The 17,582-nt window shown below is 46.9% G+C and overlaps 1 protein-coding gene across 2 annotated transcripts in view; it reads left to right on the top strand.

Annotated features, from left to right (window-relative positions):
• ABL1 (ABL proto-oncogene 1, non-receptor tyrosine kinase) overlaps positions 1-17,582 on the top strand; it is an 82,931-nt gene that overhangs the window by 37,721 nt on the left and 27,628 nt on the right. Inside the window, exon 1 of one of the 2 annotated variants that reach the window (XM_075439297.1) lies at positions 11,091-11,188. The exons of the other annotated variant lie outside the window; for it this stretch is intronic. Coding sequence (XP_075295412.1) covers positions 11,104-11,188 — 85 coding nt within the window. The 5' untranslated portion in view covers positions 11,091-11,103. Of the gene's footprint in view, positions 1-11,090; positions 11,189-17,582 lie in introns of those variants that run through there. 2 annotated transcript variants of the gene reach the window in all.

The following is a 17,582-nucleotide window of genomic DNA, read 5'->3' on the forward strand; positions in this document are numbered from 1 at the left end:
TTCATATAACGCTTCACGTACAATTAAAAACTGCGAGATTGCATAGGTGGTGGGGTTTTTCCTCTGTGCTTTTTCTTGATCTTATAAATGGTGTGCTACATCATTTAAAATCCTTTTCGTTACCTCTTCAGTATCTTCTATTACCCATGCAATACGAAGCGATGCGTTGGCTTCATCCCCCCCCCTTGGCTCCGGAACTGCTAGAGATTGCTGCTCCTGTTTCTTTCTCCAAACCTTCTTCTGCTTTGAGACTGATTTTAGAATAGGTGCTCCTGGCACCCCAACTGCAGTGTGTGTTGGAGGGAGGGATTAGGGGAACACAGAAGCTCTCTTTCACCCTGTGAAAATCCTCTGGCCATGTTCCGGGCGTGAGACTTGCAAAGACTGAGCTGAACCAAGAGAAGGGAGGAAATCGGGACATGTGGCCTAACATAAGCCAGTTGGCTTTTGCTCCGCGTTTTCCCATCCCTTGCTGGTCCAAGCCAGAGCCTTCCTTCTCCTTCAGTGGTACATGTTCTGGGCTGCTTTTGTCTGTTCACTTGTTTTGTAGGCTTTAGTCTTTATTCTTGCAATAACTGGATATAACGTATCTAACTTGGCTGGGCAGGCAGTGGAACTTGCACAGGGTGTCCTGAGTACACCATGGACTGGTGAGGTGAAGTCTGGGCTTTCTGCACTACATTTCAGGTATCAGCCAGGTAAGCCCAAATTTTTGTATCGGATGCCATCCGGTCAGGTAAAACGAAGGAGCGTCCGTTGTACGCTACCTTGGCAATACGTGATGTTTTCTATTCCTCTTGCAGCGCTGTGGGAGAGAGATGCGACTGCAGAAAGTGTTGGGTATTGTTTATTTTTACTGAGTGTTGTGTGACTTTTCCTTCATGGAGAATGTAAGAACAAGAAAATGCAACAAGAGATTGCACCAGCAGCTCGCAGTCTGTAGAAGTAACACAGAGTTTAGCTGATCCATGTGTCACTGACATGAGACTTCAGTATGGGTTGGAGTTCAATCAGAAATAGGAAAAGCTGGGAATTTCATTACAGGGCAGTGGTATCTTCGACTTGGAACTTCATGGAACCCGCAGTATCAGGAGGGGCTTAGAGGGGAGCTCCAGAGGAACTTCCTACCCAAGAAAGGGTTTCTCACAAAGCTGTATTTTCAGCAAGCGTCTGTTGCTGCACTGTTGCATATCTGGGTGTCTGTCAGCTCTCTAGGAATGTGAGGCATTGCCTTCCCTGGATCCAGGCTGGAGCATGGCCAGCTACTTGAGGCTGGTCGAAGTGCTGCTGTTTCAGGTGGAAGCAGGTCTCCCAGCACTGAGTGACTCTGTGGCCCATTTGATGGTCTCTGAATGCTTAGTGAAATGCATCTATATCTGGTCCACTCCTACACTCACATTCATTTCTTTTGGACTTGTTTGTAGATCTTTCAGTAGGAAAGGTTGGTAAGATTAAGCTGTTGATACAACTCAGTGCTTGATGATTTTCTCAGTATTTTGAATTAAGGAACGATTCTCCTGGCCCCTTCATGATGCCGGCACTGTTATTTGTATGAGCATGTAGTGAGGGGAATCTTCACATTCTTCAACTGGGTTGCCACACGGTTATGTGAGCACTGGTGCCAACAAAAGGGAGAAGATGGGAAAGGTGGGTCTGAGGCACTCTGGGTTTAGATGGGGTTAACTGGCCGAGGACCCTCACTCCGTGCCAGCACGATCTCTTCCCAACTAATCTCAGTGTTTGCCTGTAGCACTCTTCTGCTTCCTGCCATCATGCTCCGTTGTGCTAATTCTCAGAGCAGAAGCAGGTGTTTTACTTATTTTTTTTCTTTGTTTAATCATTTGTGCAGATCTTCAAAATCTGCTTCTCTCCCTGCGAACAGTGAAGCGACTCAGCTGAGCGTGAAATGCAACATGGGGCAGCTATCGGGCCGGCGCGGAGCGGGGTCGGGTAGCTTACAGGGTGCCGAGCGTTGCCGTTCGTTTATGCTTCTGCCCTTTTCTTGACGTTCTGTCTGGTATGTGGGCAGACAGAATCTGCGATCTTTATTCACGCCAACAGCTGGAAACCTCAGACCATGTGTAATGGATCTGCTCGGTGAATGGCTCCGATTAATGGTGGGCAGGTAGGGGAAGGAGGGAGGGAGTAGAAAGGAACTTTGGATTTCTCAAAATACGTGGAGAGGCAGAGTTTGGGGTTACTGGAGAGCAGTAGCACGGATTTCTTTTTTATACCTTCCTTCTTTATCTTGCCTCTTTTGCCTGGAATGGCAGAAAACATCGAGGTATTCTGCAGTCTCATGCCATTTTCTAAATCTAAATGCAGATATGACAAGCATTATACTCGAAGCATACGAAGGAAAATCATCCTGAAAGAGTTTCATTTATGAACTTTTGCCCCTGATGAATTCAGCATCAGACTTTTGTCTTGATGGTGCAACCAAGGGGGACTATTCCATAGCTTTTCCAAAAAAGTTCAAATTAAAATGCTTCTTGCAATGTGTTTTTACGCTTAGGAATTGAAAAACAGTGTTTTAAACCCTTGTGAAAGTTTGAGCCGCATCCGTCTGCGCTCAGCAGTGCGTGAGCAAAATGGATACATCTTTCTGCATCCTCGCTCCACTTGGACCAGGGTGGAGGTGTATACATACGTTTTTACATTTGCATTTCCTCACAGTGAAGGAGCTTGTTTCTGCCTGAAGTTTCTGCCTGTTGGCTCCAGTCTTCACAAGAGAAAATACTGGTCCTGCCTTTACGTCATAGTCCCAGCAGGACTCTTAAAACTTCTTATATTGTGTCTTGACAACAAAATAAAGTGCTGAACTGTTTGGAGGGAACCATTGTTGCAGGCAGTTCTAATTAACTGGAAGCTTTTTCTTTCTGGGGATGTATATTTAATTTTCATATACTGGGAATAATAAGCAATTAGTGCCATGGAGCACCAGGCACTCCACCTGCATATCTGAGGGAAACAGAGAGTAGATACTGAGAGTGGATAAATACTGTAATTCAAATCAAGTGATTGTAGATGTTTTTATATGGTATCTTTTATACTTACATAGATGCTTTTTTATTTATATAGTTACAGAGGGCTTCTGCTTTCTCAAAATGATAGGTACTCCCCTGTGGATGAATTAGCTAAGTCTTGAATTCCTGATCGGAAGGCACTGTTGTTGTGGGGGTTTGGAGGGTATGTTTATTTCTTAAAAAAAAAAAAAAAAAAAAAAAAGCATGCTCATTAAAGTGTCAGGAAATGCGTATGCTGTCATCCTGTAAAGGTTTCTGTCCATCAATATTGATACTGTTCAAAAGCATAACTCCGTAACTCTGTTTAGGATTAGATCCCTGGAGGAAAATTATCTTTGCGATTGAATTTATCCTTAGTCTGTTGCTCTGTGTGTTACTTGAAATTTTCTGCAGTTCAGAAAATGATTGTAATATTTACTGAATTCAGTGCTGAAGCAGCTTAGGTGAACAAGGGCTAGAGAAGCGGTGTGTGGCTGGGTAGGGAGTCCTCGCTTGCCCTGAAATAGCTGTGAAAATGTTAATGCTGCTGAGAGACCTCCTTTGCGTGATCAACTTCCAGGCAAAGGGGCTGAATTGCTGCTAGGTTTGATGGATTATTTGTTTATTGACGGATTATGGTTTGTGTCTGCTATGCATTATTTGTTTTCTTTTGGTTTTCAAGTACTTTGGTGATTCCTATACCTGTGGCAGCAGCAAGTGTGCTGGACGCGTTCATAGAGCTGTGCCTCAAGTTCAGCTCTCCACTTGGGAGAGAAAATGCAGCACAACCACTTAGGCTGGGTGGAGAGGGCAAGTGGCAGAAAGAAGTTTCAGCTGTTCCAGTAACACTAATTCAACAGCTGATGCACAAAAGGGTTTTGATATTGGCCAGAGTCAAGGTGCTCAGTACAGGTTGATGTTCCCAACATGTGAGTGACGAGATGTGGGCGCCGACCGAGCACACGTGCTCATGGGGTGACAAGGTGTGGGTACTGACCCAGCATGTGTGCTCATAGGTGACGAGGTGTGGGTGCCGACCCAATGTGTGCATGTTCACAGGGTGATGAGGTGTGGGTGCCGACCCAGCGTGTGCGTGCTCACGGGTGCTTTGGCTGTGGTGGGGATGGTGCTGGAGAAACCTCACCTCCTCCATGTTCCTCCTCATCCCTGCTGGGTCTAACGCAGCCCTGCTTCAGCAATCCTTGTTTTCTTTCCTTCTTCTCCCCCTCCACCCCCTCCTCATGTGTAATTTGATCTCTTAGGCCTGGTCTTCTGCTTTGGCAGATTTTTCAGCTCTTGAATGGAAGAAGTTAACCACTTAGTTACTGTCGGGACTAAAACACGTTTTACTGGTCCTCCTGGCTCTTCCTGCGAGGTGCTCAGAATTACACAAGATAGTCCGTGAAGTCGTCAGCCTTGAGATCCTCGTTTTAACCTCTTGTTTTTAACTTTACTTTTTCATCTGCATTTCCTTGCCTTTTCATTTAACTGAAATACGGAAATGCTCCCACTCAAGATCTGAGTCAGTATTTGGCAAAGAAACTTCTCAAAAATTTATTTTCTGATACTTTCCAAGTGTGTATCTTCGCTGATTGTGTCCTGGCTGTCTGTAAGCCCTCTCTGCGCTGCTCTGGCAGAAAATACTGAACTTCACTAGAATCCCTAAACTGCTGTGGCTCTATCTATCGCACAGAAACTCGCGGTCCCCGCTCCCTCCTTTGCAACCTGAATAAACTGCCCAGACAGTGGAAGCCAAGTAATTATAGCAAGCAGGAGTCTGGGTGATTTTTGTATCTATAAGGTAAGCTGCTATTTTTTTTCTGATCTGAAAAGTGCACGATGCCTCTTTCTTTTTCTCTGCCTGCAGATGTTTCAAAAAGCTTTTAATGGAAGAGGCCCAAAACTTTTTCAGGGATTTGTGAAGAGCCCCCTTGGACTTGGATTTAACCCTGCAGGCTTCAGATGCTAATACAGGAGGCAATTCCCTGTGGAGCTCACAACCCATCGTGGTTTTTTTACACGAATATGGTGAAGACAGACCACTACTGCAGGAATTTAGTAGTACCCTCTGCCTGGTTACTACCTTAAAAAGAAGGATTCTGCCCTATTGCTTGAAAGGAATTTCAAATAGCTAGCTGAACATCCCATCTCTGAAATCCCACCACTTCTCGGCCACCTCCTTCACTCATGAAAATTGCAAATAACAAACATCTGTTAAATCAAGGAGAAAAAACAACGAATGCACATGCTTTATTGCCAAATCTTTTCTTTTTCTATTGATGTGTACAGTGGACTTTTTGTAACCTGCCTTTTTTTTTTTTTTTTAAAGTTTCTTCCTGTGATAGTGGGACTTGTTAAGTCCAAGCCCCAGAAATGTGAATATTTCATTGTATGCGCAGATGCTGTCTGTGCTCTTCTAGGGCCATTCCCGCTGTGCTAGATGGTTTCTGAAGGAAGGAAAACACTTTTTGCCCTCAGGTGTTAACTGGTCTTTGTTCAAATTCATGTATGGGTTGTTGTTTTTATTTACAATAATGCCTATTGTAGAGTGGTCAGAATAATGGCAAGAGGCTTTTGTTTTTAACATGCTGTTTTAACTAGCTATTGTAAACATGTCAGCTGAATTTTGAGAAGAGCTTCAGTGGAAAGGTAGAATACTGGTCTCTATAAAAATATTTTGTACATGAACTGGAGCAGGAAAGGCAGAGATGTCTGCGTGAAAAGCTGGAAGAACACAGACAATGGTGGAGTGGTTCTGTGGTAGGGCAGTGCTGGAGAAACTGGGGGTGGCATTGCACAGATCACTGATGGCACGAAGGGTCATCTGAGCAAGGTATCTGGCAGAGCAGTAAGACCACACGAGTCCTGTCTGGGCATAGTTTATTAATGCCAGTGGTATTACTGATTCCTAGTGATCACCAAAATAAGTGGTAGTCAGAGATCCTTCAGTATCTTGGTCACTTGGGCTTTCTTCTTAGGTGCGTGAACCAACTTGGAAGGTCTTAGTGGGCTGATGTAGTCATTCTGTGTGCCAACACCAAGGACTTTTCTTACTCTCTACCTGTTCCGTGGCAGTGATTACAAATAAATCACAAACGTAATTGCCTTTTTGTGTGGTGCTGTCATTGCCAAGTAAGGCAAAGAAGGTCGGAGTGCCCTGGAAGACTTGTTTTCACTTGGCGTTTTGTGTAGTTACAAGGTGTCAATGAACAATTACTGGGACGCAGAGGTGACTGACTCAAGAGACAGTTGTTTAAATCTGAGGTGGCTTTTAGTGGGCTGGGTGTGGGACATGCGCTCAGCCCTAACCCTGCCAGTCTCGGGCTCGTGTTCTGCCATATTTTCTTTGGCATGCTGTATGTGATAAAGCTCTCATGGCTTAACCTGCACAACCCACGGAAGTCGTATTCACTGCGAACAGTTTTACAGGACTCCACCGGACAGCATTTTGTGCTGCGTGTGCCGAGAAGGCAGAGTTTAGTAGCCAGGATTTTCAAGCTGCTGGTCCTCTCGATCTGGTATATGCCAGTACCTTCCTGAAAGTTTGGCACGTTGTATCTAAGAGTGGATGGAGGTGTTTAATGGTGGAGGATCTGAAAACCCAAGGAAAAATTGGGGTCTGTGAGACAAAGCTGGACCAGCCCCCAGGAAAACAGGCAGTACTGCATTTGCTGTCGGATCAAAGGCCAGCTTTGTTACAGCTGTGTCTATAGCACATGCTGTGGTCATTCATGGATCTCAGCATAGGCTGCTTTGATCATTTTTGTATACACATGTATTTTTAATCAGGTAATGGTGTTAGAGTGTGTTATTCCACTATGTGAAAGATGTCATCAAAAGAGAGCTATGTAGTATGGCCGTGGCCTGTGAATGCCCCAAATCGCGTGTAACCTTACCACTTACCAAAAAGCATCTTACAAATGATGCGATTCTACATTACATTTCATTGCTCCATACAGCCAGAGACAACAAAGTGCTTTACAGCCGACATTCAGTTAGTCTTTAACACCTGTGACGAAATTCTTGGCTGCTTTTAGAGAAGAGCAAGAGAAGGCACAGGTAACTTGTAACTGTAAGCAAGAATCTACTCTTTCTGGCACACTCCTTTACTCCTTTGCTTTGATCACGAGCTTGTGCTGCTTCTGTTTCAAATTACTTTTTCCATCCCGAAACAGCTGAACATGCCTGTCAGAAAAATGCCCAGTGTTTGGGGCTTCAAACTCTGCTATCTTTCCATGATTCAAAAGAGGATTTTAAAATAAAATCAAGCTCTGCTTTTAAGCGAGTGACGAGCACTCAAGCTGCTTTTAATGCTATCGCAACAAAATTCACTCCAGCTGCTAACGTCGTGGGATCATGCCAAAACTCACTTTCTGCTCATGGAGACCAGTCCTTTTGCTGCTGCTGTCATTCATGTGTGTGATTGATCTCCTTTGGAAAAATCTGTCCTCAAATTTTGGGTAGCTTGAAGAAAGTAAAGGATGAAGAGCTGTCTGCTAGAAGCAGCTCAAACACGAAGGCAGTTGGCTAAATAGGTTGATGCTCTTGTATGAGCATGAACAATAAAGGCTAATGGATACTGGATCACATTAGCGAGAGCAGAGCCAGCAGGTCGAAGGAAGTGATTATTTCCCTCTTGCTGGCGCTTGTGAAGCCACATCTGGAGTCCAGCGTCCCGCTCCCTCCTTCCCCACGCGGCCGCTGACGTGCTGGAGGCAGGGGCTGGGGCCGGCGGTGGCCCCCGGCGAGGGAGCTGCCCTGGCCCTGTGGGACGAGGGGGCCGGAGGGGTCCCGGTGCTCTGTGACCACCCAGCCGGGGCTGGAGGGACTCTGCTGAGGGGTTCATAGCACAGGGAGGAGAAGCAACGCTTACAACTTGCAGCAAGGCAGCGCTGGGTAGATACAAGAGGATGAGAAGCGTTTCACGCTGCCCAGCAGACTCGGTTAAAGTTTAGCTGCAGAAAGCCTGGAACAACCTGATCTAGATAGATGGCTGCCCTCGGAGCAGGAGGTGGGACTGGAGACCTTCCGAGTCAGCTCCCCACCAACATTGTTTTGCCATTCTATAACAGAAAGCCGGAGTTGAAGGTTGCATCAGTCACTCTGTAGTCCAAAAGTGTGCATGCTTTTCATGACTGATTTTATTCTAAGATGTGTAGACAACAAACAAACATGAAGGGGATTAATAGATGTCAGCCGTAAGAGTAGCAGATTTGTGTGACGCTATCAATATGGCTTTTATTTCTGTATCGCCGGTTAGTTTCATGGTGTGCAGGAAAGGCAGAGTGTTTGCTCCAAAGTATTTACAGCCTGGTTTGCAGAGACACAAAAGAGGAAACATTGAAGGATGAAGTTTGTAGCAGAGGGACCACACAAACTTGTCTGTGTGGAAACATAAAGGGAATTGATTTGTTTATCCACAGAGGAAGTTAACCCAGGAGAGCTCCTTGTGTTTAACTCCCCATGCGTTTCTCCTACAGTGAGGGTCTTCTGCAAGCCAACTAATTTAATTTGAGATGAGGCATTCTTCTTCTGGAATAAGAACCCCAGGAGTTCATCAGCAGTGTAATCCGCCTTAATTCTGCCGGTGCTCATTTTATTAACCTTAATTATAATGGCTGGGTGGTGTTTGGGGATGGGGGGGGGGCAGCCTGTGTGCTGCCGGGGACGCTACGGGGACTCTGCTTTCCTGCAGCTGCCACTGAAGGAGAAGCGGGATGGGGATGCTCCTCACATGGAAAAGAAGTTGCGTGCAAGATGCCTGGTCTGTTCTTACGACGTTACTTCATGCCAGTTCCCTAAACATGACACTGGGCCCAAGCACGTGATGATGGAGCTCCTCCTGTGATTTACAGAACCTTTCTCCTCCAAAACTGCTTTTAACTCTTCCCCCCCCTTTTATTTTCCCCCAGTGCAGTTCTGCACAAGTTCTCTGTTGCAGTCTCATCTGAAGTTAGCGGGCAGAGAACAAGGAGAGAGGTGTTAGTTTCTCTTGAAACGCTCGTGCTTCCATGCAATAGAAACCCTGCTCCAGAAGCGGAGGGAGGAAGGGAAGCATAGGGAGAACCACAGCGTTGCCTTTCTAATGGACGTGCAGCTGCCGGAGGTGGGGGATCGGATCTGTGGCCTCATCCCTTCGCTGGACCGTCTAAATGGAGGAAATGTTTACGTTCTCTCGCTGTTTCCTTGTTTATTAGATGGGGATACCCAGGTTCGTCTTTGCTGAGAAAAAGCCTGAAAGGGCTTTGAGCATCACGCTGTCCTTACGGTAATTATTTTTCTGCTAGAAATAAGGTGGCTTGTGGTAGTTAAAAAATGCAAATGCTTTTATTGCAGTTCACTATGGGTTGAGAGACCAAGAATTTCTTTCCAAGCTGTCTTTCATGCATACACCCCATGGATCAGAAGACTGAGGCAAAGTAATGCTGTAAAATAATGTTTAAAGAGTCTGAGCAATGTTTGCTGTTTCAGAGGCATGGTCCTCAGATGCTGGAAGCATGCAGAGTTTCCCCTGAAGTATTAAATGTTTGAAAACGTTGGAGGGCAAAAGAGTGCTAGCTAGTCAGTAACCTTGCCAAAATAAACTGTCAGATGTGGAGGGAAGTTTTCAGGGACAAAAATGAAGATTTGCTGCTTTGTTGAGCCTGTGTGTGACGCGCCAAGCGCTCCACGCGGTGCAGTGGAGTTTGTGGTGGGGTCGGCTTCCCGGGCCCTGCTCCTCAGCCTCTCTGGTTTGCACCCGTGATCAGCTCTGCACCCTTGGGCACCTCTTGCTCCAAGCAGCAAAAGCACACCCAGGTTTGGGAAATGAAAGGGGATTTTGGGGTGGAAAAAACTGTGATTGTATACACACCCAATTTGCTCTCTCTTTTATACATATATATATATATATATATAAAAATATGTATATATACATATATGGAATATATATAATAAAAGTGATATTGTTTTAAAAAGGAGACACGCAATAATGCTAGAAAGTAATCCATAAAAAAAATGCCAAACTGGGGCACAGTAATTACCATGTAGCCTTGAGAAACCTGCAGGGGAAAGGCACATTTTGCAGGGGAAAAGAATAATAGGTAGTGGGAGGGTGAAAACTTTGGGCCCCTTGTGCAAGAGGAGTGGTGTCCTGCGAGTGTAACTGCGTCGGCTGAGATTGAATCCATTTGCCTGCAATTATCGCAGAGCTGCTCTGACTGCGCCTGCTGGAGCAGCACCTCCAGCTCCCCTGCAGTTTCCGCGCTGGCGTCCAAACGGGCACAGCTCTCGGGTGCTCGTCCTCGTCACCAGGCGCGGTGTTGAAACAGTTCCCCTGATACGCTGGGAAATGACACGCGTTGGGACTTGGACTGTCGCCTGCAGTTCGCCTGGTTTAACGGCGCCGCGCGCGAAGCACCAGCCGAGCAGCAGCGTTGGTCCCCGATCCCGCCATTGCCCCCTTCCCAACCCCGGGAGGGCTCCGGCAGGCGGGCGAAACCCCTTGGTGCTGGCTCTCGCCTTGGGCGAGGCGCAGGCAGGGTGCAGGCAGGCCGGGTGCAGGCAGGCAGGAGGAGGGTTAAGGAGCGAGGGCGTTGCTCGCCTGCCTGATGTCATGGAGGCAGGCAGCGGCTGAAGGGGCCCTTTGTTGGCAGCCGAGCCCCGGCAGCCCTGCCTGCGCCCAGCACCCGGCAGCATGCGGGCAGCGGCCGCAGAGTGCGGGCAGAAGTGACTCTGCCCAACTTGGTTGGCTTCGCTGGTTTTCTTCCTTTTAATTTTCCTTTTTGTCCGTCCCCCCCTTCCTCCTCCTCCTCCCCTCTCCCGCCAAAAGAGTTGGGAAGGAGGGAAGATGGCTGGAGTCAACTCCCCGAGAGAGGGGATGCGGGGCCCCAGGATTTTCCGCCTCTCGGGCTCGCCCTTGTAATGGTTTTCAGAGCGCTGGATTTCTGAGACTTTTGCTGGATATTTTCTTTTAAACTTTTCCTGGATTTTTTGAGACTCTTACCGGATTTCTTTTTCGGACTTTTTTAGACTTTTACTGGATAATTCAACAGTGCGAGAAGCTGAAAAGGGGGGGGGGGGGAAGGGAAAGCAGAAAACTGAAGCCAAACTCTAACAAATGAAAATGTTGGAGATTTGCTTGAAATTGGTGGGTTGCAAATCGAAGAAAGGGCTTTCCTCCTCCTCCAGCTGCTACCTGGAAGGTGAGTACCTGAGGGGGCCAGGGTCGGGCTGTGTCCCCCCGGGAGCACAGCGGCCGGAGCTCCGGCAGCGGCGTTCCTGGGCCGACACGGCCAGACCCCATCACCGTCCCAGACACCAGTTTTATCCCTTGCTTTGCAAGTTGGAGCCAGGCTTGGGGAGAAATTTGGTCCTGGTGAGGTTTAGGCATGCGGGGGTGAGGGAACTGAGCGGTGAAGGCGGCATCCAGACCCCAGGTGACTTTCATTAGCTGCACTGTACAAAGGGAGCACGGCTCTACCATTTATGGTTGTAAAATGTCAAGTGATCTTATTGCCGAGCCCGTAAACAAAGCCGTATCTTCAGGCCTCAGCTTTATTTTTTTTTTTTTTTTTTTTTTGCCTGGGGAAGTATATCCCATATTTTGGATGTGAGAGGAGGATGGTAAAACCAACTCCAGGCTCTGGAAGAAAATTTAGAGGAGTCCATCAGCAGAATATTTTCAGCATGTGTTAATGCATCATCTCTTAGTTCATTTTGGTTATCCCCTTGTAAATTTGTTTTCCACAGTCATTCATATAACTGAATTATCTTGTGTGTTTGCTTTTAAAAGGTGATTTTTGAGTCAAACCCATGGTTGTTTGTAGACAGGGAGATGTTAAACACAGGGACCCAACTAGCTCAGATTGAAAGTCTGGGTGACAGAGGCACCGTGCTGGGCTGGGGACTTTGGACTGAGGTCTTGCTCAGGGTGACCTCTACGAAGTTCTTTACCCCAGCAAGGCTGCGCTAGCGGGGCTGTGTCCATCCCACTGGGGCAGTCCGGGCTTCTTCAACTTCTTTTGTGTTGCTGGATGTTGCTTCAGTAAAAATAATCGGCATGCCAGGAGGACCGTGCTAACTGGTCAAATCAGAGGCACGAAAGGCAGCAGCTGATTTCCTGGGGCCTATCGCAAGTCGCTGTTGCTCAACTCTCGAATATTCAGTGCAGAAATGGTCCTCGGAAAATTCATAGGTTAGGAATCTCAAGATCTACAGATGGCTTCTCGTGGCAAACCCATCTGAAGAAGTTTCAGATCAAGAGTCTGTACCCATCAGATGTGTTTTGTGGGTCTGAAGAATTTTCTGTTGTCTAAAATCAGAGCGGTTTCCAGAGAACTTTTTTATTTATTTAAAGTTTCAGAAACTTAATGGTGGGCAGACACGTATGAGTAGTTTTGATCTTTGCTACGTGACTGAATTCTCCTGTGATCTGTTAGCTTGGTGGGGCCCCGGTTGTGTCCCCGCTCAGCGCGGCCGGGCTGCTGATGAGCAGGAGCTGGGGCCTCTCCTTGCGGTGCGGTTGGAGCTTTCAGCGCAGCCCGGGGACAACAGGCAGAGCGTCGGGGGCCTCTCTTCCCTGCAGCAGTGACTGCTAAAGGATGATGTTACAGGGGTGGTACCCTGGCTGTTTTTGCAAGTTTTCTCTTTTGTGTGTGTGCTACAACCACTCCTCCCCCCCCCCCCCAGTTTGCAGTGCAGTTGCGTGACAGGATTAGAGCGGTTTGACTTGTGCCATATAGGCAGTGTCCAGTTAACAACACGATCGTTGATAAAATAAATATTGCAGTATTTCCACCTCCAGCCTCCCTGAAACTGTGGTTGCATGTTTATTTTTTTTATGATGGGATAGGAAATGAGCATGGAAACAACTTTTAAGCGGTCTTCTATCAAAGTAGCTCCATCTCATTTCTCAGCGCGGCGTGGGGCAGAAGGGAAGCCAGCATCCCAGCAGTGTGTTAAAGGTGACAAATGTGGCAACTGCAACCTTTACGCTGTCGCAGGCAGTCGGGACATAGGCAGCCTGGGACCCACCGTCACGACTGGTGGTCTCTTGGAAAGCAGGGTGAGAAGTGAGAATCTATATTCATCGGGCAAGGTGGTGGGGTAAAAACAAAACATAAATAGGTTTTTGTGTTATTCTTTGCTACAGCTGCAGGTCCCCATGTGGCGTTCCTAGGCAGCTTTCTCATTAAAATTATTGTGACGTTGAAAGCCCCGTTGAGGACTCTTCAAAAGAGTAATGGTGGCTTGCCCCAAACCCCTCTACTCTAAGGGCACAAGTGAAAATATGCTTGCATTATTACCCTTAAGAATATAACAGTTTTTTATGTATGGATTTGTTAATTTTGATAACAACCACCCAAGCCTGCAGTCCTACGAAGGCCAGGCTGACGGATGGTGAGAAGGGGCAGGCTTGTGTCAAGGGCCTCAGACTGGGGACCATTGCTCCCGGATCCCAGTGAGCAGCGTGGGACAGCCTGGCCATTCCCACACGCGTCCCACAGCCTCGCTGAAGCTTCTGAAAGGATTAGGAGATGATGGTGATATCACTGGGGGATTTAACTCTGCCCTTGTTATCTTAGTTTTACAGGAAGCTGTTGAGGATGTGAGGAGAAAGCTGGAAGTTTCTTTGCTGTAGTAGACTGTGAAACCTTAAATGTAACTGCTTAAAGGATGGAAAGTCCACTAGTTGAGTGGAAAACCAGTTGCAGCCAGGAGGATAGATTAAATTTTACCTAATTCAATTTCTTATTTTGGTTTTCATGTGTTAACAAAAACACAACAGTGTTTGGTTGATGCATGGCATGGGACTGTAACAAAATCAAATCTGTTGTGTTTTTGACACACCGCTTGAAAATATTGTGTGGAGTTTGGGTCTGGTGTAAGACTGACTTAGAGACAGGCACATGTGTAGGTGTATATGTCTTGACCAAGTAATCAGAAATGTTATTTTTTTCTGTGGTGGTCCTCTGCTGAAAGGCTTTTGTGCTCTGTTGGTTTGCAGGAATGAGGATGGTGTGCAGGGTCCTCTCTGTGGGGGTGTGGAGGGGTGGTAGGTGCTGCATCCCATCGCTGTGCGCTCTGCTGTGTGTGGACGGGCTTGCCTGCCTGCTGGTGAAGTTGAGACCTTTTCTTAATCAAAAATAGGTTTAAACTAGTTCTAACAATTACTGAGATTTCCTATTGATGTTTGAGCTGGCCGTTTTTTGCCCTCGTTTTTACTCCCACTAGTAAATATTATTCTAAAGTGTGAGAGATCTGAATTTCTGTCATCTGCTTTCTCCTTGCTGCCTTTGCCATACTGCATAATTCCTCACCCACTTCGCACCAAGAAAGGGTAAAGCGTAGAAGGGAAGAGGCACAGCACGTACTGCTGCCAATCTGATCTGGAAAACAGAACGTGTCCATGTCCCAAATAGGGGCTGAAATAGTCTTGCTGCCTTTTTGGGCTTGCTCTGCCACCGAAAGGCAGAAGCCTTGTTTAAAATCTGTCAGTGTTCCCTGTAAAGTTGAAAAACTGTTTTGGGAGCACTAGTAAAGTTCTTTTGTTTTCTAACTGAAATGGTTTCTGTCCTGCCAGCTGTCAGATTGTCTCTATTTTTTTGAATTTTTTTTTCAAGTGTGTCTTGTTACACTTAGAGTAGATGAGCCTGGGGAGGAGCAGCAGTGCGTAGCCGTTGCCCCCTTCCTGGAGAGTTTCTTTTTGTTGCGTTTGGGCACGTATGGAGCCAGACCCAAATTTGCACTGCCAGCGACTCATCCTGCGCCGGCGTCGCTGGGATCAGCGGGCAGGACATCGGTCAATCTGTTAGGAAGAGCGAGTGCCTTAGGACAGCATTGCTGCCTCCCAGGGAAGAGCCTTCGGCTTGTTTCCTCTCTTCCATGGCTATTTTCTGCTTCTCACCTCCTGGCCTCTCATCTGCCATCACTCAGTAGAGTTCTTGCTTTTAAATACATTTTTGACTTTGTAATGGCTTGTTAGGTATTTGCTCGCTCCAGCGGTTCTTGCCTGACCCATCTTTATTAAAATATCTGGCTGATGGTGCTTGCTACCATTTCCCATGGCTTGTGATGGGGGAAGGAACATCATTTCATAGGAAGAGCTGTAACTGCCTTCAGACCTAGAACTGATCATCCACAGCCATGTTAGTCCTTCCCTGAGCAGTCTGGGGCTGCTTCGTAAAACAGGGAAACGTAACAGTAAACCTTGATGATTCTTGCTTGTATGCTTTCCCTCCCCAGGGCTCAGAAACGGGCAAACTTCACAACTGCTGCTCCCTAAGTAAGGAAACTAAAACAAAAATTGTAAAGGTAAAGTTTTCAGAAATATGCGAGTGCCATTGAAATGTGCTTGGCTGTAGTTACTCTTTCCCCTTCCTCTCCCAGAGGTTATAATCTAAGGTCAGGCAGTAGTTTAGTAGCAGATTTGGGAATAAAATCCAAAGTTCTGCCATACCCACTATTCCACTCCCTACACTGGCCACTGTGGTGAGCGGGCTGGAGAAAGATGATACTTACCTTGTCACGAAGGGGTTCTAAATGGAATAAACTCAATGAATGAACTCAGGTGGAACCTGCAGGCTAATATAAGAGTGAACTTTCAAAAAAAGCCCAAATCTAAAACAACCCACAACCAAACAAACCAACCAACCAAAAACCTACAAGAACAAAAGCCCCAAGATGACGGAATCCTGTCTTGGAGGAGTGGGCAAAGCCACATCGTCAGGGCTACGCAGTGTTAGACAAGATAAAGCACTGCAGTTGACTGTGATGAGGGCCTCTTGGTGCATGGGCAATGGAGCAGGAGCCGTGGGTGGCCTATTTCTCTCGTGTTTGCGTTCAGCAGACGTGGTTTTCAGTATTTAGAGTGCTGGAGGTTGTTGAAGGCTGTGTGAGAAGGGTTGCAGCCTGCTTGCGGGTGGAAGGCTCCTTGCTTGTGCTGGAAGTAGGGTGGCACAGCTGGGGAGACTGGCCCAGCACCGGGGCAGTGGGTCTGGCTGAGAGAGGCTGGATCTGTTTTTACAGTTCTTCATCTCTGTACAGAAATACACAATATTTAAAGAGTGATCATTTGTCCTCATGCTGGCTGTAAGAACATGGACTTTCCAAATATCAGCCAAGAGTGGAAGCGTCCGCGATAGCCTTGGTTGCAGAAGGTTTTATGGCCTGTGCTACAGAATGGGTGACAGGAGAAGCTGAGCATGAGCTCACTGAAGGATGAGTCTGATATAAAACATGAAACCTTCCTTTTTTTTTTTTTTTTTTTTGTTTTAATCCATATTCCATCAGCCATAGGGAGTCTGTGAGGGCCTCTAAGGAAATCCTGGGACAGAGCGGCAGCTGCCGCATCATGTGTGCTCAGTCGGGAACATTTGGATGTATTAAACCTGCATAGCTATTCTGCCATTTATCATAATTTCTTCCAGGGGAAGAGGAGAGTAGGGGGAATGTAGGGAAAGGAGAAGCTTTTGACAGCGTGTGCTGTACCTCCAAAGAGATTACTACATGTATTCTGCGCTCCCTCGCTCTAGAAACCTCGTGGAGAAAAATGCCGGCACAGTTTGTAAGACCACAGGATGTTTGTTTTGTAGGGAGACAGGAGGTCTCCTCCCTCCCTCGGGACGGCCCCGCCGTCAGCTGCGGAGGAGCCCAGTGTAACTCTGTGCTTCTGCCTGTTTTCCAGCCCTTCCCTTAAATTACTAAGGAGATTCGCTTGCGTTGGTCTAGACCAGGATTGTTCATATCTGAGAACTTCTTACATAGTCCCGAACAATGATTCATGGCTTCGTATAAACAGTAATTAGCAGGAGATAGTTGTGCTTATGAAACCTTTTGGTGTGCAAACATAAATATCTCCTGGTAAAATCTTAATGTTGGGGGGAAATTAAGACATTCTTATGGCTAATGCCTCAAAATGAAAGCTGCTGTTCTCTTATTTCAAAGTCTGCTCCACTTTAATTAAGAGTTGTCATTTAGCTGGCGTTAGTGGAGAACTGAATTACAGCATTGCCTCGGGACTGCTCTCAGGAATCCAGGTGCCATCCAGAGCACGGTATGATCAAAGTAATAAATTACAGTCTTGCTGGGACGCAGCAAAAGACAAAGTGGGTACGTGGAAGGAATCACAGCGCAGAGATAACAGACTGAATTGCGCTCGCTTCCTGCCCCATTGCCGTGCCGGGCTACCCTCCTGTAGGCATAGCAGCCGGGCTGATTTATTAGGAGGAATCTGGGCCGTTGAAGAGCTCAGCAGTGCTGTAAAATTGTCGGTAAAACCGGCAGTAGGAGTTGAAGAGGCTGTAGTGTGGTGAAAAAGACCCTCAATACATGTGAACAGCAATGTCTAATTCCCTCTCTGAAGGACTGTAATGTCTGGGCAAATTTACTAGAGAATAGCTCAGAGGGATAAATACTGCTGACAGCCGGCTGTACGTGGCTCCCAGATGGACATGTCCTGTCTGCTTCTCTCGCTTCATGGTTTTGTGTCCTGAGTCTGCTGACAGCCTCCTCTAGGGGCCCAGACCTTTAAAAGTGTGTTTTGTCACGGTCCGTCAAGCTGCTGCTACACTCAGGTCACCACAACTCTGCTCTTTC

Source organism: Opisthocomus hoazin, chromosome 19 (genome assembly GCF_030867145.1).
Source record: "Opisthocomus hoazin isolate bOpiHoa1 chromosome 19, bOpiHoa1.hap1, whole genome shotgun sequence".
Classification (NCBI taxonomy): domain Eukaryota; kingdom Metazoa; phylum Chordata; class Aves; order Opisthocomiformes; family Opisthocomidae; genus Opisthocomus; species Opisthocomus hoazin.